The sequence below is a fragment of the Engystomops pustulosus genome, chromosome 2, assembly GCF_040894005.1.
Source record: "Engystomops pustulosus chromosome 2, aEngPut4.maternal, whole genome shotgun sequence".
Taxonomy (NCBI): Eukaryota; Metazoa; Chordata; class Amphibia; order Anura; family Leptodactylidae; genus Engystomops; species Engystomops pustulosus.
In genome coordinates this window covers 51,520,600-51,543,830 of record NC_092412.1, presented here as the reverse complement: position 1 = coordinate 51,543,830, position 23,231 = coordinate 51,520,600, and the positions used below count along the sequence as shown (strand labels likewise).

Sequence of the window (23,231 nt, the reverse complement as noted above, 5' to 3'; positions counted from 1 at the left end):
TTTATATACAATTTCATCTGGCTTCTGACATTGTACTAGTATCTGACACAGAAAGAGAGACGAGACAGATCAGAGATACCTGCTGCACCCTAATGTTTCTCACACCTTTCTGTGGTCGGCTGGCCCCACTGCGCTGCCGGCTGGCATAAAGAGGATAACAGTCACAATGCCAGTTGGTTAACCAATGAGTTTGATGGTGGAAATATATCAGGACTTGTACGCCAGGTTTCTGGAACTGAAGCCATGAAATAATTGCAATTACTAGTGAACCAGGCCTGGGCCTGGCATAGTATTATATGTGAGTGGAAGCCGCCCACCAGAAACACGAGGGGCGCCAGCGTGAAGTAAATGCCTCTCAATAAGTTACCTACATGGTGGGTTATAACTAGTAGGTTAAAGAATGACACAATACAGAAAACTCAGAAGAATATAAGTCTTTATTGTACCAATCTGCATGTCAGCTAGTTATTCACCATCACTACAGCTCAGATGGGATACAAAAATAGATATCATGCACAATACTGATCTCACATGTGATCGTGCTGGTGTGATAGCTTATGCTGATGACAAGAAATACATAAGAAACTAAATAACCTACAAAGCAACAATAAATAGCAGTTAAAAGGGTTGTATGAGATAAAGGTGACATCTATACGAGTAATGGCACCGCTCTTGTCCATGCTCTGTGCTCCATTTTGCATTTCAACTCCATTCACGTCACTATGGTGGAACCAAAAACAGCTATTAATAGCCGTTTTTCAAATGTAATTTGCATAAAAATGTCACCAAACTGCAACTCTGTACAAAACCCGTGGACAACAATGGCGCTAATTCTGTTAGAAAGCAGACAAATTTTTGTAATCTTGTACAGACCCTTTTAGGATGATGGCACACGTGGCGTTTTGAACAAGTTGTTGGCCCATTTTCAAGCAGTCCGTAAAAAACCGCATGCGTTTTTGACCAGTTTCAATTAAGAAAGGGTGCGGTCACATGATGCATTCTTGGTGTGTTTTTAAACGCACTGTAAATGCCTGCACGTTTGGCTGGTTTAAAATGTTAAAATATCTGCTTACACTTCCAGAAATTAATGAAAACTGATTCAAACCAGCCAAATGCATGATAAACATGCAAAAACGTATCCGTTTTTTAGTGTGTTTAAAAACTCACCAAGAACGGACCAAGAACAGCCCAAGAACGCACTGTGTGACCACACCCACATTGCTCATTTACATAACGCTTTACTGGGTCTCCAGATCATATAGAGTATTTGGTGGTGCTGTGTTGGAAGTGTATGGCCGGCGGGTAGGTTACATTTATGTGTGTGCCTGTATGTTGTCGTATAGTTAGGCCTCAGTGTCTAGTGCCATGTTTCTAGGCAGAATGAATGAGATCTTAGCAGGCACAATTTTAGTATGTAATTATCCATTTACTGCAAATCTTCAGTTTTGGGATGTGCCAAACAACTGGAGCAAGAAAGTAAAGATGTAGATGATGTCCAGGTAGATATTTAGTGCTCCAAAAATGTACTCTTCAGGACTGAGTGCGTTTCGCCGGTTTCCGATCAACATCTGAGTGTCGAAAGCCAAAAACTAGAAGAGGGGAAAAAGGAAGAGAAACTTAAAATTGTTCACCACTCAGGTCCCGTCTCTATGACCTAGCGTGCCACTGTGATAGTACCACTGTGGGGGACATATGTAGTAACAGTACTAACAGCTAGTGGAAAGCGAGAGCATCTGATCAGGGTTATCTTTTATTTAGTTGTTTAGGCCTCGTTCACACATGGGTGCTCATTACTGATCACATCCATATCTATGGCCGATTTTTAACCCTTTATTTCCACATCAGTTTTTTTATCAGTTCCTAAGTTCTTGTTTTTTGTGGGGTTGAAATACAGCTTTTAATAGCACAATTTGGGGAATTCCTACGCTCTACTGGCGAACTTTTATTTACATGACCTTCCTTTGCATAATTAAATACTTTTTGGAGGAAATAAAATCATTTTGCATAGCCACTTTCCAAGCGCCATAACTTTTCAAATTTTTTTGTCAATACGGCAACACGGTCCATGTATGACCAAGGTGTTTAATTGGTTAAACACCCAGGATTGGAACTTTTCTAATCCCAGGTGTTATTTCCGGGGCAGAGCTGTGATACTACGGCCCGGCACTTGCATGAGTGGATGTCCTGAAATATTCTTCTGACGTGCGCCAAAGAAGGGAAAGAAGGCGCGTCAGAATAAATAGCCTTAATTACCGCCATGGAACGATAAAGCAGTTATCAAGGCATTAAGTAAACACAATGTTAATGTACTGTTAACACAATGCAATAGGCAAATCAACTCTCCACAGCTGTTGAATTAAAATGTGAATGCAATGTCTGACAATACCCTAAAATAAATCTAACGTCTATTTCATACCTTATAAATTAGGGTCACTGACTGGGTCCACAGAATCTGGCCTTGTAATTGTTTTTTATTGTCTCCTTTTCGTAAAAGAGATGCTTTCAAATATGAAAATGAGCTGCAAGGGCTTCTGGGGGCATCACTAAAGCCATTCAGGCTGCGGCTACACAGACAATGACACAGCCTCATGAAGCACTTGCATCTCATTAGCATATTTGAAAACCATAAAACACACAAGGCCCAGATCCTGCGGCAGATTCAGTCAGTGACGCTGCTTTATAAGGTGTAAGATCTCCTTTCATAATGAAAAATTGTCAAAAAAAAACATTTTCTTCCCAAAACATTTTCCTAGTTTTAGCCATCTAGGATGTCTTCCATCCACATAACATTTCCTGTAAACTTTTTTTGTAAATGGACTTCCTTGGAGAACAGCTCCTCTTAGAGGTCCTGTTACAAAGTGACTGCATGGAAGTCATGGGGTTTGCCTTGCTTATCTGAACCTTGTCTGTATTCAAATAGCTGATCGGTGGGAGAAATTTCCAAACATACAGGGTGATCTATAGTTACTGTCCTCTGTTATTGATAATTCTAATTTGGAAGTTAACCACTAATTTGATACAGCCAATTCAATATACCTTGCAGTAGTATAGACAAAATTTCCTTTAAAGGGGTATTCTCGACTGGGCATTTACATTCAATTTAATTAATCTGCCATGGATGTCATTAAAAAAAAACATATGTGAATATAATTTTCCATAAATGTAGCCCCCTATAAACGAGATTGTTGTTCTTGGATACAACCACCGCTTTTGGAGTAAAATAGTTTCTGCATATGAAATGGCCTAGAGTCACTGCATGTCCCACAGCTGTCCTGTGGTAATAAACAATGAATCCAAGTGGTCGGAAGCCTCAATGATGCATGTCTGACCAGCGCTGCAAGGGTGCGGTGGTGGTCGTATCCAAAGACTGCTATCTGGTTTCTAAGAGACAACATGACTTCATATGTATTAATATATATAGTATTATATTATTATATATATTATTTTATCTACACAAGTAGATTTCTATTAATAACATCCAATTGAAGAAATGTTTATATATGGCAGATGGAATTAGAATAAATGTGAATGCTCAGATGAGAATATCTCTTCACCACTTTTTTTTCCCATAAAACTCTAGTTCACTGTGCACAAAGCGGATAGTAGTAGCCGTGCAGCCATTAGCTGTTGGGGCGTTGGGTTACTTGGCTAATAAAATTTGTGCAGCTTTATTTCCACAACATTATCAATTTACATCTTATACCTCAACAAGAAAATGTCTAATATAATATCACTTTAAGTGAATACACATTATTCTACTATAGATTACACAATAAACCTACACAACTAACATCCTAACATCAAGCAATATAGTGATACATAGTCACTGCTTATTGGTCACTTACCAGGGTAAACACTATGGCCCCTAGAACAGCATAGATCACATGGAGCCACGGCATCTGTAACGAAATATAGTGATTACAGAAAGATTTATATAAGAGGAACATGTGTCTATTCTTTTACACAATCACTAGATAGAAGATGGCTGGATACTTACATATTGGAATGGAATTAAGACAACAAGGAAAAGTCCACTGAATAGAAGAACCATGACCAATGTAAAGAGGAGACCATGACACGAAGTGAAGTCAACCTGTAAGAAGAAATATAAAGAATATCAATTAAAATGACTACAGTCCTATCCTATTAGAGGCTTGATTTACCCACAATGGCCAATGGAGGCAAAATTTAGAAGGAAATATTCCACTTTAACATTAGGAATGAAAAATACAGGTTTTAGCATGCAGTTTTAGACATGAATCATAATAAGAGCTGTAAGCTCTTGCAGACAGGGCCCTCATTCCTATTGTTTCATATGACCATGTTATTACTGAGGAATATAATGGCGCTATATAAATATAGATTTATTTTTTATTATTGTTAGATAACCTGTACAGGGCAGATGCTGCATTTAGTTAACGAAACACAGTGAAGAACAGTGAACACAGTGAACTCAGGATCATTTTAGTGAAGAACACATTGAAAGAACACAGTGAAGAACACATTGCAGATGTTCCGTACATCTGCTAGCTTATCAGAAGACACGCGTGCCGAACGGTGTTCTTCACAATAGTATGTGAAGAACAATATGTGTGAAGAACACATTGCAGATGTTCCCATACATATGCAATGTGTTCTTCACACATATTGTTCTTCACATACTATTGTGAAGAACACCGTTCGGCACGCGTGTCTTCTGATAAGTTAGCAGATGTACAGAACATCTGCAATGTGTTCTTCACTGTGTTCTTTCAATGTGTTCTTTCAGTGAAAAATGCTCGAGTCTCCCATTGACTTCAATGGGGTTCGTTATTCGATACGATCCAAAAAGAAAATCCCCTGCTACACTACAAAAAGTGTCGCCATAGTTGCCCCGTTTGCCAGAGACTATACGTATTATATGTCAAACAACCAAAACAAAATAGGAAATTCATTTATAATGTTCATTTTGAGTAAATTTGAAAATTAAAAAAAAATACTAGAAAATCCTTTTTTTAAATTTTAACCCCAAATAAAAATGGAAAAAAAAAATGTTTACATTTTTATTACCGCTTTTACTAGCTCTATGTGTCCCGAAAAAAAAACCCACTGCAAAACATTTTAAAGGGAACCTGCCAGCAGGGACCTCATTTTCACTAAAGACAGTTTGTAAAAGCCCATGACACCTGCAGTGCAAAAATGTCTCTCTGCCTTTTCTAAGCATCTGCATTACAATATAATTGTGTGTTATAACTTACTCTTGCATCCTGATAAAATCCCGGGGTAGTCACAGGGGCTGTGCTTTGGTTTGGATGCATTTCAAAAAACAACATGTGATTTGTCTGAGCCGCAGGCTGCCTCCATCTTTGTGCTCCTGTACTGCTCCTCGCTCTCCCACCCACCGATGTCAGGCTCATCAGGCTGTGACCTCTGAGAAGGAGCAGGAGGTGGAGCTGTACAGGAGCACAAAGGTGGGGGTTAAGCTCTGAGGAGTGAGTAACACAGACAAGTCACATGTTGTTTTTTGAAATGCATCCAAACCAAAACCCAACCCCTGTGACTACCCCAGGATTTTGTCAGGTTGCAAGGTAAGTTATAACACACAATTATATTGTAATGCAAATGCTTAGAAAAGGCAGAAAGGCAGATTTGCACTGCAGGTGTGATGGGCTTCTGTAACCTGTCTTTAGTGAAAATTAGGTCCTTGGTGACAGGTTCCCTTTAAAGGTAGCAAAAGTAAAAAGTTATGGCCCTTAAACCGGCGCTTCCGAAAATTCGCTAAAAATGCCAGGTCGTGTCACTTAGGGGTTAAGCATCTTCGGAAGGAGCTGTAATATGGCGTCTAGAAAGAGACACCCCAGACAACTGGGATAAGCAGTTGTTATTATGGAAATGACTGTGCTATAATATTTTCTCACCTTAGTTTGGAAACTGAACAAGGTTACAGCCAGGCAGACGAGAGCAGTGATTCCAAGACACAGGATCACAGACTTTGTGTCATAATAGCTGAGAGGAAAAAAATATATGAGTGAAAAATATATCTACTTCTTGTAATAAAATACCAACTACAGTGTGCAGGGGAACGATTCACCAGAGCTTTTTTAGTTGATGTAATTGATGCTAGGCCAATCTTAATCTGTGTATAAAATCAGTGTGTACCCAAGCAATGATTGCCAGTTACACTGCATGTGCTTGTTGTTCATGCTCGCAGGTAGAGTGACTACTAATAATTTAGGAATAAGGAAAAGGGGGTAAAAGTTAGAGGTGTGTTTAAAACCTAGCTTTTATTTCTATAAGTATTATATTGTACATATGTTTGAAGCTTAATGTTATTGGCAAATAATCATTAGACATCCAGTCTACTCTATATCCGGGTGGTAATTTATGTAGGAGAAAGTCTCCAAATGAATGTCCTCCTGATTAATAGGGTCCTGTACAATATTATAGCCCTGTGTGCCTCTATTGGTGGATTTTATAATAAAAAGCTCACATCTTTTCAAAAACGCATTTGGAACGAAAAATCCTTTGCTTTTGCATCCCCAAATGTAGTAAATTGTAATAAATTTTAGTGCTTTTCTCTTTGGTTAGATGTGCAAAAAAACTTACATTTTTAGCATTTTTTTTGTATTATTTTCTTTTATGGTTTTCACTGTACTGGTGCAGTAATGATTTAATTTTATTGTAATGGACTACACCTTTAAATGGGGGTCCCATGGCTGAGCAACAGCGGGTAGCCACTCACATACAGTAGTTGTCACTCTGGCAGGGCTGGTCCAGTTATATGTACAACCTGTTATTACTGGAATACCCCTATAAAGACACCTCTTTTGAGGCAAACATGTTATGTTTTTAATGTACTTACCTCGCTATCATTCCTGTAACATAAGCCATGGAGAGAGTCTGCAAACAGAACAGAAGAATAAAATGTGAATATCTGTAGACAAGTGGCAGAACGTATGTGCCGGTTCTCTCCTCCAATATACTTATTAAAGCTACCCTCACAGGGCCGTTTATTTTGGACAATACCAGGCATGGTTTCTACTGCTACTACTACTTGTCTCTTTTACGGGACATTGTTTCTTCTTCCCAATGTATGAGGCGACTTCCCATGAGTTTGTGGCTCGGACAGTCTTTTATTATTGTCATTGGTGGTTCAGGCCACAAACAACAAACCACAGGAACGCATAGGAAGGACCTTCACACGTAGGAAGGTTTGGTATAGAAATCCAGTGTTAATATCCCAAAGACCTACAGGGATAATTCTACTAACTGGGGAGACCACAAAACCTATGTTGCAGTAAGTGACTAGCAGGGTTAGTCTCGGAATCACAAGAGGACATTAAAAAACGCTGAGCCACCAATAGAAAAAGTAGAAGATGATGTTTTTCTCAATTTCAGTAATTTGAAAAATGATCCATTCTATTTACACATTTGACAGGGCCTTAATGGGGACCTGTCACCAGTGGGGGAGGGACAAGCTGTACAGGAGCACAAAGATGGAGGCAGCCTGCAGTTTAGACAAGTCACATGTTGTTTTTTTTAAAATGCGTCCAAACCAAAGCCCAGCCCCTGTCACTACACCAGGATTTTGTCATGGTGCAAGAGTAAGATATAACACACAATTATATTGTAATGCAAATGCTCAGAAAAGGCAGAGAGGCAGATGTGCACTGCAGGTGTGAAGGGCTTCTGCAACCTGTCTTTAGTGACAATGAGGTCCCTGGTGACAGGTTCCTTTAAAGGTATTTTCCATCATCCCCATAGATCAGATATGAAACAGTGTGGCAGCTCTGTTCTCTGTGTAGTAGTCATGACAGCTCTCATCAGCTGTGGGGTGCTGGATTTTGGACCCCACCAATTTGATATTGAAGACCTATACCTCATCTAATTGATGAACCCCTATATAGAACTGGCAGCGTCTGAGTTGTAATATCAGAAACAAAAATATGTGTATACATCTATACTTACAAAGATAGTCAGGAGAATAAGGTTCCATGGGAAATACCTCCTATAAAGGAAGTGAAATGAATTAGACTTTACCATTGGACAGAACTTAAAGGGGTATTCCAGGAATCAGCATAATTCATATACAAGTGGGCACTCAAAATATAAGCTAATGTGTAATTAGTTGTTATTTAAAATTTTGCTCCCCTTAGCAGAAAATGCTGGTGACATAGACTGTAATGAAGAATTAAAATGCTACTGGCCCTTTAATCAGTCCGTTAATTTCCTCCGCGCGGTCCGTTGCAGAAAAGAAGATGGCCGCTGGTCACATGTCCACATCACATGTCCTGAACCTGCCTGGGCAGGATCATGTGATCACCACTAGGTTTGGCTGTAGTCGGTTGGTTGCAGTGCATCCAGTATGGTCAGTGTTGTGGTGATGGCAGTTACACATCATTACTATGGTAACAGAGCAAGAAAACCTGTTGCATCATCACTGTTAGAAGAGCATAAGTGGTAGGAGGAGTTACTGAGAACTAAAGGATCATGGAACTTGTAGTTTCCGGTGTCGGCCATCTTAGTGATAACTCCACCTACTTTAGAGAGGCCATAAATTTTGTAAATCATAAAATCATATTATTTTAGCTCCGTTTTGTGACTAATGACAATGAGTATTGTTGTATTCATTTATTTATATCATCAAGGGTTTTTGTGTCAGACGTTCATATTCCCGGAATACCCCTTTAAGGGTTTTTTTTCTAACCTGTATGTAAATATTGGGGAGAAGAATATAAGGTAATTTACCAATATATATCTAATAAACATGTTGCACCAATGTCCTGAAATATAAAGTGAACGGTAGTTGATGGGGTAAAAGACATTTCTGAACCATGGGCTTTAAATTCAATTCAAGAAAGCGGTTTCCGAACATTTAATAGATGTATATTGGTGAATTACCTAACAGTGTTTCTCCCACAGATACACACACTTTACAAAAATACATGAAGTAAAGTGGCCAACCCCTTTAATGTTATATTATTTTATAACTCTGCCTTTACGGTAATACACTTTTTTCCATATAGTTTGATTTGGCAACCATTGGATATCGATCACCTATCCATAGAGTAGGTTAGCAATCTTATATAGGGAGTCCAAGCTGAGACGGCAGCACAGCTCTGATCGCTTGATAGTGGCTGACTTGTCGTAATGCAGCTCAGATTTCATTCTCTTGAATAAGATCTGAGATGCAGTTCCCCGGCTCCACCATTACACAGAAACAGGGCTGTCCTTCTGTTTCCATTGTTTATTCACGCAAAGGCGGATGCCGGAGGGGATTCTCAGGGTCGTACTGTTATATTATTATAAGGTTCTACTCTATGGATCTAAGTCATCAACATCTCTAACATAGAAATCTCCTCTAACATTAATGTTGCCTCTGTAAATATGGTTAAACAAACTTCAAACTGAAGTTTACATAGAGCAGCGCAGACTTGAGTGACTTGACTTCCTGAGGCTGTACACTCCACAAAAACTTTTAATTGCGGCGATGCTTCATTGTGTTGTGCTTGAAGTTTCTTGCTTCTGTGGATATATTATATATTTCAAGGTATCATTAAAGGAAATCTACCATCTGAAGTAGTTCCCAATGCAGATTTCCCCTCCTTGCCCTTTTTGCAGAATTCTGGGATACAGCTGTTGCCGAAATAAACTTTGATAAAACAATATACCGTACTAATTAATTTTTGAGGCTACTGGGGGAGTTGTAGTAGCCTCATAGTGCTCAGGGGCTGAAGGCTACTCTACGCCTCCAGTAGCCATCTTATATCACACTACACACTCCTCATTTATTTCTTCATGCGCAGTAGCTTCTGCTCCTCTGGTGGAGTTGTGCCTGCTGTTTGTGAGCACTGCACAGTGCTTCCATGCTGATGGTGTCCTGCTGACTGCCGTATGTGATCTGCTGCATATACACAGTGCTCACTAACAACAAGCCATGTTTCCGGCAGAGAGGCCTGAGCTACTGCACTTGTGCTGAGCTCACTTGATGTCGGAGACGCACTAGAAGAAATATACAGGCGGTCCCCTACTTAAGAACACCCGACCTACAGACAACCCATAGTTACAGACAGACCCCTCTGCCCACTGTGACCTCTGGTGAAGCTCTCTGGATGTTACTATAGCCCCAGACTGCAATGATCAGCTGTAAGATGTCTGTTATGAAGCTTTATTTATAATCCTTGGTCCAATTACAGCAAAAATTTTGAAACTCCAACTGTCACTGGAGCAAAAGAAAAATATTTGTCTAGAACTTCAATTATAAAATATACAGTTTCGACTTAAATACAAATTCAACTTAAGAACAAACCTCCGGACCCTATCTTGTATGTAATCCGGGGACTGCCTGTATAATGAAAGGGTAGGCGGGTATGAAATGGCTACTGGGGGCGTGGAGTAACCTTTGGCCTGAGTGCTACGAGGCTACTACATGCCCCCACTAGCCTCTTAAATTTATTAGCATAATGTTTTATTAAAGTTTATTTCAGCAGCAGCTGTATCCCAGAATTAGGCAAAAACAGGATGCAACTGCTGCAGGGAAGGGGAAATCGCAAAGTACTACAAAAAGTAGTTTCCCGAAGGTAGATTTCCTTTGAAGAACTAGCTTGTCCTATCTTGATCCCAGATTGATGTTTCTCTAAATGATGTGAGTTTTAAGATTTTACCTTGGTCCATTGCAGCAGGCGAGAACCAGATATGTTGTGAAGAATACAGCACTGTGGATAAGAAGTCATGACATTAGATGAGGGTAAATTAGGCCTCAATGCGCTGAAGTCAGATTCTAAAATGAAAGGATTGTGTCTTATTTCACTCAGATTGAAGCCATACTAAATAGAGATGTATACTCACTAGGAAGCCCAGTACCATCCAGGGTTGTCTTGGACATACTCCTTTACTGGGTCACTGAAAGACAAGCAGATACATGGACACAGGATTGTATATTTGTGAATAGGTGTATTTTATGTACAGTAATTACTTGTAATTTTCGACGTATTATCATGGTTCTCCGGTATGTTTAAATATATAGGAAGTTAAGGCTTGTGTGTTAGGCACCATGAAAGCTTCTGGTGTATATGCTGACCATGCTGATATATATGCTGAGGCATCCTTTTTGCCTCGATCTGACCAGTATGCATTGCATATTGTGGAAAACACAGAATGGAAAGAAGAAGCTGTATGTGTCTTTACATCCTAATCCCACATGCTAAGCACGATACATGATACACAGTATAGTATTTCGGTAGGGTATCTGCTATATCTGTGCTGTTGTCTTCCTTGGTTCATGCTGGGAGACTGAAAAAATAATAATTTTCTATGTGTCTAGCTCTTATCCCTGCTGGGATTGACAGAGCTGTGTCCCAATCACCTGTGGTTAAGTTTATATTAAATATACTGTTAGCAGTATGTACAGTCCAGGTTAAAATGTACTTTATACCCTGGAGTGAGACTCTGCTATCTGTTTTCCTGGCATATTTCCTGAGGGATCAATAAAGCTTTATTGTATTGGATATTCTGATCTCGGCTTCTACTATTGACTATTCTCTTGTATCTAACTCGGCACCCAGTTACTGAACACTGCTTAGGGTGGACCACGTAGTCAGGGATAGTTTGGGGGTCCTCTGTCCATGTCTGGTCATCACAGTATCTTACTACAGATAATACCTCATTAATATGCCATCTAAATGAGTTTTCTAATATATTTCTCAAGTCTCATTTCATATGACTCAGAATAATAAATGTGAGAGGTACGATACTACCTGTTTTGGGATAATATTATGATTCTTTATGACTTGGCTATTGTATCAGTCCATAAAACGCCCTTATGTTAAACATATAGGAGCACATTTACTAAGTCTGCACAATGTGCAATTTTCTGTCTAGTGTACAGGGTGTGCCAGATTCAGGATTTGTAATGAATCTGGCGCCCCCTGCACTGCTCCAATGGTGCACCTTTAACATGGGGCGTGCAACACATTTCTGTTGGACTTTGCATGTTAAATCTGACACAGGGTCCGACTGAGCACTGGAACGCCTCCTTCAGTGCAGAAATTTGTGTTGCAAGAATAGTGCAGCTACGCCACAAAGTGTCTCGGACACTTATTAAATATCTGTACAAGCAGTTTGCACTAGAAAGAACGGGCAAAGTCCGACAGAAAACCGGCGCACGGCCATTAGTAAATGTGGGCCACAGAAGTAATGTAAGTAATGATGAAACTGTAAGTAATTGTTTGAATTTTATTAGCAAGTTTTATAGTATGCAGTGATATTATCTGATATAAATAAGTTATCAGCGGCTAAGCTTTAAAATAATACTGCCATATCACACTCACCAGAAGGTAAAAAGTGCTACAATCGCTACAGTAACCAGCAGCTGTAAGGAAAGGATAGAATATACCTGAAAGATAAGAAAAAAACTTCAAAAACTATCAAATTTATGCAACAGAACAAATACAATCCCGGGATATCACCACTATCACGTTCTCTCCACAAGAACAATAGCTCTGTGTTCTGCCTCATACAGTCTCCCACATTTACTCTCATACTGAGATCTCTTCACTTTACACCATGGAGCTCTTATCCCACACTTACCTTTCTTATAAATGAACGTCTTACTCTGTCGTCCTCCCAACTCATTGAGGTCAGCATCTCGGTGTCCCCAGAATAGGCTGCACTACCGTAGCCGGGGCTGCTGCCTGTAGGACAGGGTGACAGTTTACTGCCAACAGAAGGGCAGCGGGCAAGCATTATGCTGCCTACAAATGTTACTGAGAAAAGCATCTGATCTCCTTACCAGCCAAATACTCTCTTTATGTAACCAATTCTACTAGAAAAGCACAGAACAATCAATATACACACAAATCTCATCAATTAACGGTGCAATTGATTTAAGTAGAACTAAACTGACAAAATGTTATCACTAAACTTCAAAATATACTTTATTAAATAAAAACATTCCAGTGTCCTTCTTTTTCCCCTGCCTTTCTTCCTTCTGTAAGCAGTTTGTATAAATCAGTTCTCTGTCTTGAGAGATAAAGTAGCCCGATAAACTGTCTAACAACTTAAATGGGTATTCCAGGAATAAGCACAATTCATATACAAAAGGGTTGTCAAAATCTAAGATAATATGTATTTAGTTATTACTTGAAATGTTGCTCCCCTTAGCAGAAAAATACTGTTAACATACACTATAATAAAGAATTAAAATGCTACTGGCCCTTTAATCAGTTCCTTGATTTTCTCCGTGCGGAGCAAACATATGACTGAAGATGCCACTGGTCACATGTCCACATCACATGTCCTGCATCTGCCTGGGCAGGTCATGTGATCATCACTATCTTTGGCTGTAGTTGGTTGGTTGCAGTGCATCCTGTAAGGCCGGTGTGGTGGTAAGATGTCATCTCAGAGAGGTGATGTGCAGGGATGGCAGTTACACATCATTACTATAGTAACAGAGCAGGGCAGTCTGTTATATCATCACTGGGAGCAAAGCATAGGAGGAGTTACTCTATCTCTAAATCTGTAAAGGATCATGGGACTTGTAGTTTCCAGTGCGGCCATCTTGGTGATAACTCACCTACTTTAGAAAGCCCATAACATTTTGTGAATCAGAAAATTAAACTATTTAAGCTCTATTTTGTGACTAATGACACATTTGTTATATTGATTTATTTGTCGCATTCTTTTTATAAAGAAGGATCTCTAATCCTAATCATAATATCGCACAAAGATTTTTAAAGTTACAGTCATTAGTAAATTGAAACAGTTATAACTCTGGTTCTGTGGCACAATGCACAATCTGAATTTCGAAACATTGGGAAATCCAAATACCAAAAAACTGCAGTGGGATCCTATGCTGGTGAAGATAAAGCAGCAATAAAGAGAAGCCAGAAGCTCCAACATAGAGGGTTTGATAAGATGGCTTGTGTCATTGAAGAATTTATAGTAACAGATCGTAGTTCACATCTAGAGCATGTTGTGCTGGGCATTTCTGGCCTATTTACTAAACATTTTAAAAACTGTACACAGTGGGGGTATTTTATCATTAGATCCATTAGGCTCCTTACGACAGTTCTATGTCTGTCTTTGGAGTTCTGCTGCCCTCAGATTCATTAAAGTGGCTTTGGCCTTCATCTTCTGGCAGTGTCTTATGTTATGTGGGTTGTTTGCGACAGTTGCATGAGAAGTCGCAAAAAACCATCAAAAGTCTTAAAAGAAGGCCAGGTGGGGACCAGCATCAATTTGCGCCAAAACATGCACCTAAACAGAGAGACGCATATCATAAATTCGGTCCTATTGTGAAAACAAGTCTATGCAAATAATGAAGTTGGTGCGAGCAGGGTCTATGTCAAAGTCACTTTGCACTGTCCTATCTGAATTTGGCATGATGGAAAGTGGCAAAACATCATTTGCACCAAAACAACGGCAAACATAGCCAAAAAACATTGTTAAATTACCTACAGTATATGTGTGTTTTTGGACAGCAGCCTACTCAGATTTAACCACATCCAAAGAATCACATCCAAAGTGGAAATAAAACACACACACATACTTTTGGGGTTGTTGGTTAAACTTGTCAATCACATAGACAGGCTGTTACAGAACCATAAATTTGGATCACTAAACTATAAATGAGTCATAAAATTATATAAAATGTTGTTCAATGGGAACTACATCAATTGCCTACTTAGAAAAGACCACTGAAAACAGATGACTCACATTTGCCGATAATGAAAGTCACTTTCGCACAGTCAGTATTTGATCAGTATTTTGCATAAGTATTTGAAAGCAAAAACCAAAAGTAGACTGTTGAATTGAAAAGATCTGCATCTGTGTTCTGGACCCAATCTTAGGCTACATTTACTTGAACGTATGCCCGCCGGGCGCATACGTTTGCTGCGATGGAGAGGAGGAGTGATGACCCCTCCCCTCTCCATTGCGATGCATGGCGCACGGCACCTTAACATTTCTTATCTTTTCCCCCGTGTACGGAGTGGTATGGTGCTACACTTTATCACTCCGTGCGCCCATTGCCGTCTATGGGGGGAAATACTGACCATGTGAAAGCTTAAGTGAAAGGAGAAAATTACCTTCTAGATTATGAAAATGAATTAGGGGTCTCCTAACATTGGTAACAGGTGCAAGAGATCTGCCATAATAATCAAACTTATGATAAATTCTTAGTATAATACAATAATTTGTAGTTTTACCTGTGTCCTCTTGTGTCCAGTTGGGATATGGAGTCACAGTTGAAGATGTATTAAGAAAACCAGCCTTCTTCACGTCACCAGCTGTTGCTTCTTCATAAGAAGGAGGTGCAGAGGGGGCCACGGTGCTTGACTGCACATCGGCATTACCTCCTCCATTCTCTGGAGGTTTGTTATTGACTGTAACCTGCAAAGAAATGCAAGAAAAGTAGATAAAGCCAATTGGACAAGTTGAAGCAAATTCAGTGTGAAAGATCTTGGGCACTGTATTCCTGCTGTAGCTGCATTAAGAGATCTTGTCAATCTAAAATATTCTCCGCTATCGATGCTAGTACCAGCATCCATCAATGGGTGTTAGCAGTGGGGATAATTGTTCCCAAATTCAACTTTCAGGTCAGGTTTGGACGAACTAGGCAAAGCTGAACCTGAATAGGGGGTCTGCTTATTGATACTTTATTCAATTCCATTGTACAGAGATTGCAGTGTATTTGTCTTCGTCAGTCTTCTATAGCAGTGTATCTGGGACCATCTACACCCAAAATGTGTTATCCAGGGATCAGGTTAGGTAGCCCCTTATATGGTCCTTAAGAAAAAAAATTGGTCGCCCCACAAATACCCCATATCTAACTCCAAGTCATATAATGTGCAATATCCAGCAGCCACTGGTCTAAAATGCCCCTTTTCCTGCAGCTGCCTCCTTTTCTGTAGCCCTTCCTAGTGCTCCTTTTTCTGTCTTTATAAGAAGGGGCTACAAAGAGGGGACACTATAATACACTTTTTTCTGTAGGCTCCTACACACACACACCTATGATGTCCCATTGTCTATGGCCTTTTCACTATCAGGAAAAAATATATATATACCGTACTATACTTACTCGAGTATAAGCCAAGGCTTTTTTACCACAAAAAACTGGGAGAACTAATTGACTCAAGTATAAGCCTAGAGTGGGAAATGCAACTGCTACTCTTTAATAAAATTTCTAGCAGCCCCCCCCCCTCAATAATAACATGACCACAACAGCAGCCTCCTTTAATTTATCCAATGTTTACAGCAGAGCCCCCTCTTTTTAATGAAATATCCACACCAGAGCCCCCATTCGCTAAAGAAATGTCCACAGCAGAGCCCCCTTTAATAAAATGTCCACAGCAGAGCCGCCCTTTAATAAAATGTCTATCACAAAGCCCCTCCTCACTAATGAATTATCCATAGCAAAGCCATCCACTCCAGCATTAAAGAGAACCTACCACCACGATTCTACCTATAGAGGTAGAACGGGTGGTAGGTGGATGTATGGGATGTGAGGATAGCCCATTTTAAAGCTAATCCTCACGTCCAAGCTATCTTTTAGAAAACTTTGTTCCGCTGATATGTAAATTTTGTTAAGCGGCTACTGGGGCGTGGAGTAGCCGTACATGAGGCTACAAGTCGCGGCTACTCCACGCCCCAGTAGTCTCTTTTCTCCTCCAACCATTTTATCTCCGGCGCGCAGCTACGAGGAGCTGTGCGCCGAAGATTAAATGGTAGGAGGAGAAAAGAGGCTATTGGGGCGTGGAGTAGCCGCGACTTGTAGCCTCATGTCCAGCTACTCCACGCCCCAGTAGCCGCTTAACAAAATTTACAAATCAGCAAAACAAAGTTTTCTAAAAGACGTGAGGATTAAGGGATGTGAGGATTAGCTCTAAAAAGGGCTATCCTCACATTCCATTCATCCCCCTACCACCCGTTCTACCTATACAGGTAGAATCATGGTGGTAGGTTCCCTTTAAATGTCCACAGCAGAGCTCCCCTCATTAATGATATGTCCACATCAGAGCCCCTTTAAAAAAGATATAGAGGTGTCTCTGCCCGCTCAGCCAGGAAGAGAAGAAGCTGCAGGAGAAGAAGCCAGAGTTATAGAGGTTTTTTCCAAAGTTCTTTGGCCATGGCCTGGGACTAGGTGTTCCACAACCCGGTCTTGGTGACTTCCGTTCCTAAGTATAGTAACATATTCCTTTTTATAAGTACCTACAGAGCTTGCGTAAAGACATATATATATATATATATATGGTGTATACCCAGCAGTTAGCCTGCCACAAAATACACAGCAAATTGCAAAGTTTGAGGCTCAATACAGGATGAGTGATTGTCATATGGTACCAACTCCCACGTCACCAGCTTCCATCTGCTCAGAGGCCAAGGTGTTAGTCACAAGCTGTCATATCCATGGATACACAATTTTTTGGATTAAACATTCTGAAAGAGTCATTTGACTTAAACCTTTGCTGATCACATTAGTACAGCGCGATACACAAAGGAAACCTAGATAAACACTCATGACAGGAAGCACAGTGTTTGGCTAGTGAAGTCTGAAATTCCAATTTTACATTTCATAGAAGTTGAAGTAGAAACCCAATCGAAACAAACAATCGAAAATATTCACATGCTTTAGTATGTATCTGAATTTGCCTAAAAAATGGGTAACCAATAGTATTGACTGGTGTTGACGTAACAAAGTCACTCAAGTGAATTCCCAGCATGACATGCAAATTGCATGGGGGTACTACACTAATGGCGTAATGTGCCACAAGCAGGGGCGTAACTACAGCGGTGGCAGCCATAGCAGCCGCTATTGGGCCCACAGCGTCAGGGGGCCCCGTCATCAGTCCTGACACTAAAGAATGAAGAATGTGCACCATTATATACATATTACACTGCACTTTTTGGAATATATATTGTTTATGTGTGTGTATCTGTGATGTGTATATGCTGTATATGTATACGTTGTACGTGGTGTATAAATACAGTACGTTATGTGTGTATGTAAGCTGTATGTGTGTATATGTGATGTGTATATGCTCTATATGTGTGTAACCGTGTATAAATTTGTATGTATGAGTGATGAACTGTATGTTTATATGTTTATGTATATAGGAATGTAATATATGTATATTTTTAAGCCGGCAGGGGGTCCCCTTCAGAAGTCTGCTATGGGGCCCTGCCTCTCCTAGTTACGCCACTGGCCACAAGGATTTGAAGGCCTCAAAGCAAAGTTTAGAAGAAAAGTATTCTGCTGTGAGCAAGGCCTGCTAGTGAGCCGACCACAGGTGGTGACCCTTCAAATGGCGGCCCATTTAAGGGGAATTTAAAAGGTTAAAACCTGTGATCAGTGCCAGCAGGATCATAGGACCATAAGTAGTGTTGAGCCGTCTTGAACACCCAACACTAAAGCTACATTCACATGACCGTATGGGGGCGTATGTACGACTGCAAGGTTGCGCACTGAGCGATACGGTGCCGTGCACATTCAGTACCGTATAACTCCGTACACGGGGAAAAGATAGGACGTGTCCAATCTTTCCCCATAGTACGGCCGTACGCTAAGGAATGCCTGTGGAGAGGGCAGGGGTCACCCCTCCTCCTCCCCATGTTGTCGGACGTATGCCTGCGTGATCTGTGCCAGAACCTATCGCAGATGTTAGTGGTGGGTGGTCAAGTCCACTCATCCCTACTTATGATCCTACATTTCAACTACTGGAGTTGCTATGAGGAAAATAATCACCCAATCACCGCGTGCTCCAGCAAATCACCAGTTTCCAGCAAATCACCGGAATCTCTAATTTACAATAATCAGTTTTGTTTATGGATTTACAGAACTTACAAAACAATGAAACAAATTGATATTTACTGTATCTTACAGTAACACATGCTACAAAAATGATACAATTTTAATAAATTTAAAAGAATAGCCAAAAGTTACAAATGTGCACATATATTTCTGTATTTAGGTTTATCTACATCCCATCTCCCCTCTCCTTCTCCCAGTGATTCATAACCTATTTATAGATGGGTTTTTTTTAGTGTTCCATTTCTCTGTGACCCTAAATGTTTTTGGATATATAGACATGAGTTAGATAGATGGATAAATGATTGATAGATAGACATGAGGTAGATAAATAGATAGATAGATAGATAGATAGATAGATAGATAGATAAAAAGATAGATAAATAGATAGATAAAGAAATACAAATATGATATTGATATATAGAAATACATAACATACTCAGTGTACAAGAGAATTGCAGTACAGGGGTTAATGCACCACTGCAGGGGATAACATATGATCTTGTATATTTTGGCTTGTCACATGAGCGCTCTATCTGTTCTATCTACTTGACTGCTGAGTAGTTTTTGTGACGCAGTAATGCTGTTCTCTCCCGCAGCTTCTTTTACCTTTCTGGTAGTGACTTGATATTACATAATTTATGCATCCAGCTCCTCTTAAGTTACGTTTTGCCAGCAGGCACTGTTTAATCCAATATTTGCTATTTGGGAATTGTGTGCTTTTACGTATCCTTATGAATTGTACTTTGTAGCATTCTATGTTCTGGCAGATACATAATAGCTTATATAACACATACAGATCTAAAGATGGAAAGTACAGACGTTGTCGTGAGCTATGTCCTGTATATATGTATCATGCTGTGATATATGGGATGGTAGGATGTAGGGATTACCTTTCCCTGGGTCATGGTGCTGCGCTGTGGGATCTCTCCGGATGCCGGACGCTCTGATCAGCTCTGGACAGTAATGATGCTTTACATTCTAGCAACATCCAGCAGCCTGCAGGACTGTACCATTCCTCCGTAATCCAGGAGGGGGAGCAGTGACTCTGTTCATGTTTACAGGGAAGGAGGGAGGGAGAATTAGAAATCACATGCAAAAACAATACACTAGTAATTTCTAGAGAAACGTACGAATAATACAAAGCATAAGGATATATGGAATATGGAAAATAGTAAATCCCGACATAAAGTTTTATGCAAAGATTACAATATGGGAAGAAATTATTACAACTTCAGCTTCAACTAAAATTATGCAAACTATTATATCCTATAGGAATCCGCTGCAATTATAATGCAAAATATTGTGGCAATAGCTTCCCATATTAGCCTAGCAAATGCATCAGATACCTATACTTTCTATTAAATAAATACCTCCCAGCAGGACAGTCCTGGATTTTGGAGACAGGAGATATTTCCCGGGACAGGAGAATGAAGACAGAGTAGATCACAGTGATAATTCAGAGAGATGTCAGCTGACTCAACCGTCAGCTCTCTGCACCTCCTCTCTGCCTCTGGTAATTCTATGTGAGGCAAAGCTGGCAGGTGAGATGTGATGATGTCATCTGTCATCGGCTTCAGAGCTATAGCAGGAAGACAAGAGAGAGGAGGAGAGTTGCTGCCAGGGGATGGGGAGAGGTGAGTATCTGTGTTTATTATTTTTTTCACTAAGCAGCAACAAGGAAAGAAGGAGATGAAGGCCTCAATATCAGGGGGAGAAGCTGGGGGGGGGGGGATATGAAGGGAATCTACTGAGTGGGGGAATAATATAAGGGGAAGCTGCTGGGGGGCTACAATGTGAGGCACTGGAGAGGCACGATAAAAGGAGGAGCTGCTGGAAAAGCACAATGAGAGGGGGACTTGTTGGGCACAATAAGAGGCACAATCTGCTGTTGGTTAGTATAAGATAGGGCTTTCATATGAGCGGGAGTTGGGGTGAACTATGTGATGGGGAGGTGCTGGGGCAGCACAATATGAGGGGGAGCTGTGTAGCACAATGTTAGGGGGTTACAATGTGGGGGGCAGAAGGGAGACGCAATGTACCAGGGAGGTGGTGGGACAAAATGTGAGGGGGAAATTGAGGACACAAGGCAGCAATCATACTGTGTGGGGGTGGTGTGGGGGCAAAATATGTGGCTCAGGGCAAAAAAAATGTTCCTCTTTTTCTTCTACAAAAGTTGGGAGGTATGCAAATGGCCAAAAAAATAAGTTGCTTGAACTCCTCTATATATCTACATACACCCTTCCCGAGGGTGTTCTAGTGATATAAACAATAATACTCATCATATAAAGCTACAGAAAAAAACAGGAGAGGTGCCATCTACACAACTGCACATAGTACACACTGCAATGTTTGTAGATGCGCATCCCATGGCGTGCAGCAGGCACGATTCCCAGTGCCGATACCTATTCCAGTCTCCTCAGCTAGCCTTGTATTTGACGTCATACACTATTGCCGTAAATCCACATTTTGAAGACATTAAAAACGCTATTGAAACCCATTGAAGTGCTTGATCCTAATTTAACTATAGTTACCTGGGGTTGGATCACTGGGTCAATAGCACCAAGGTTGTGGAGACTGAACACAATGGGGCACATTTACTTACCTGCAATCCCCGACGAGAACACACAGCTGCCGTGATTCACTTACTGTGTGCGCCCCATATCCTACATGTGTTGATTCCCCGATCAGGTCCGCCAAGCTCACCATCTTCTTCCCGGGTTCATGTAAGTGCATTAAATGCGACAAAATTTTAAAGTTAAATCCAGCTGTTTGTCTGAATCCGTCGGCCCGTCTGTCGGCCTGCCCCCCGATTTGTGTCGTGTGAAAGTGGGCGCGATTGTGACACAATTCGATTGCGTGTGGCAAAAAACCCTGTTAAATGTGGTGCAAAACAGAAATTGTCGGGAAACCCGACGGAAATGGGGTCCACGGACCCTTAGTAGATGTTCCCCATTATCTGGTGGTTGAGGTTGAGTAGAATTGAATGCAACGCTTGACAAGGACAAGCTATCCTTGGCGGAAGGTGTCTCCTCTGTATCCCCTCAGCCATGCCCCAATCATGCCCAAGAGCTTCTCTGGGTGTAATCCTCCTCAAGAATTGTCCCCTGGTTGGACAGTGCAGTACTGGTCCAGCAATCCACCCTGAGAGCCATGTGGAGACTGGCCTTATACCTGGTCTTCTACTTCCACCTCCTGTGGCAGCATTACATCTTCCGTCATGGCCTGAAGAGCTTTACGAGCAGGCAAAAGATGAGGATGGTGGCACTGATGATGGTGTCATCTGTGCTGACCATTTGGTAACGTGTTGGTTTAATGCTTCATGCCACAAATGTCCCTCATAATTGAAGGTGAAGTGCTGTTGGTAAATACAGGGTCGGCCACTAAATAAAATGGGAATTTCCTGTTTGTGGCACAGGAGGGAGGGAGAAACTGTTCAAGATGGGTGTTGGCCATGGTGGCCATTTTGAATCCATCTTTTTTCTTCCAATGGGAAGAGGGTCATGTAACACATGAAATTTATTGAGAATTTGACAAGAACAATGGTCTGCTTGGTTTTAATGTAACTTTATTCTTTCATGAGTTATTTACAAGTTTATGACCACTTATAAAATGTGTTCGAAGTGCTGCCCATTGTGTTGGATTGTCAATGCAACCCTCTTCTCCCGCTCTTGACACACTGATAGCAACACCGCAGAAGAAATTCTAGCACATGCTTCCAGTATCCATTGTTTCAGAAGCTGCACTTCTGGTAGTTTTAGAGCATAGACGAGCAGGGTCTCCAGCACCCTGAATGGTATCATTTCAAAGGCCAGCAATTTTTATATGCTCCTATTCAGGAACATAGCTTGTGTGTGAAATGGCCCAAACTTCCGCTTTCTCTCCATTATTTGGTGGATTGATAGCTGAAAGTATGGTGTGAACAGGTTTACTGATGGTGACAGTGGTGCTGCTGGTGGTGGGAACCCAGTTGGCCTTGTCATTTGTCGAAGTGGTGGAAGAGGCTGAACAGGGTTGAGCATTGTTTAACATGGCCTGTCTACATTGGGCACATTTACTAAGGGTCCTACGGCCGTGATTCGTCGTGTTTTCCTGAATATTTCCGATTCGCGCTGTTTTGAGCCGAATTGCCTTGGGTTATTGGCACACACGATTGTGCATCGGCGCCGGCTTTCACGCAACAGAAATCGGGGGGTGTGGCCGTCAGACAACCAGACGGATTCGGAAAAATCACGGAATTTAAAAAACGATTTGTGTTGCAAGACACGCACTCACATGCACCGGGAAGAAGAAGGTGAACTCCGGCGGACCTCGGTGCAGCAGCGACACCTGCAGGAACTTGGCTCAAATGGCTCATCAATCTCCATCATATCGCTTAGGTGTGTCATGGATGTGAACATGAGGTCTGGTAAACTACACATTTTAAAATAAACTAAAATAAATTTGA

At 40.9% G+C, this 23,231-nt stretch overlaps 1 protein-coding gene across 3 annotated transcripts; it reads right to left on the bottom strand.

Moving 5' to 3' along the window:
- Window positions 1-419: 419 nt before the first annotated feature.
- On the bottom strand, window positions 420-20,290 carry FAIM2 (Fas apoptotic inhibitory molecule 2). 3 transcript variants are annotated; one of them, XM_072134581.1, is made up of 15 exons: window positions 20,158-20,290; window positions 19,678-19,832; window positions 15,186-15,369; window positions 12,568-12,671; window positions 12,309-12,373; window positions 10,828-10,881; window positions 10,644-10,694; window positions 7,948-7,987; window positions 6,842-6,879; window positions 5,898-5,985; window positions 5,238-5,432; window positions 3,998-4,093; window positions 3,846-3,899; window positions 1,431-1,589; window positions 420-720 (listed from the first exon to the last, which is right to left on the bottom strand). In XM_072134581.1, the coding sequence occupies exons 2-14, from the start codon at window positions 19,690-19,692 to the stop codon at window positions 1,440-1,442; spliced, it is 1,134 nt and encodes a 377-aa protein (XP_071990682.1). In that variant the 5' UTR covers window positions 19,693-19,832; window positions 20,158-20,290; the 3' UTR covers window positions 420-720; window positions 1,431-1,439. The 3 variants fall into 3 exon arrangements, with proteins under 3 accessions (XP_071990682.1, XP_071990681.1, XP_071990683.1); XM_072134580.1 differs by having other exon boundaries at window positions 420-1,589; XM_072134582.1 differs by lacking the exon at window positions 5,238-5,432 and having other exon boundaries at window positions 420-1,589.
- Between the last annotated feature and the right edge of the window lie 2,941 nt (window positions 20,291-23,231).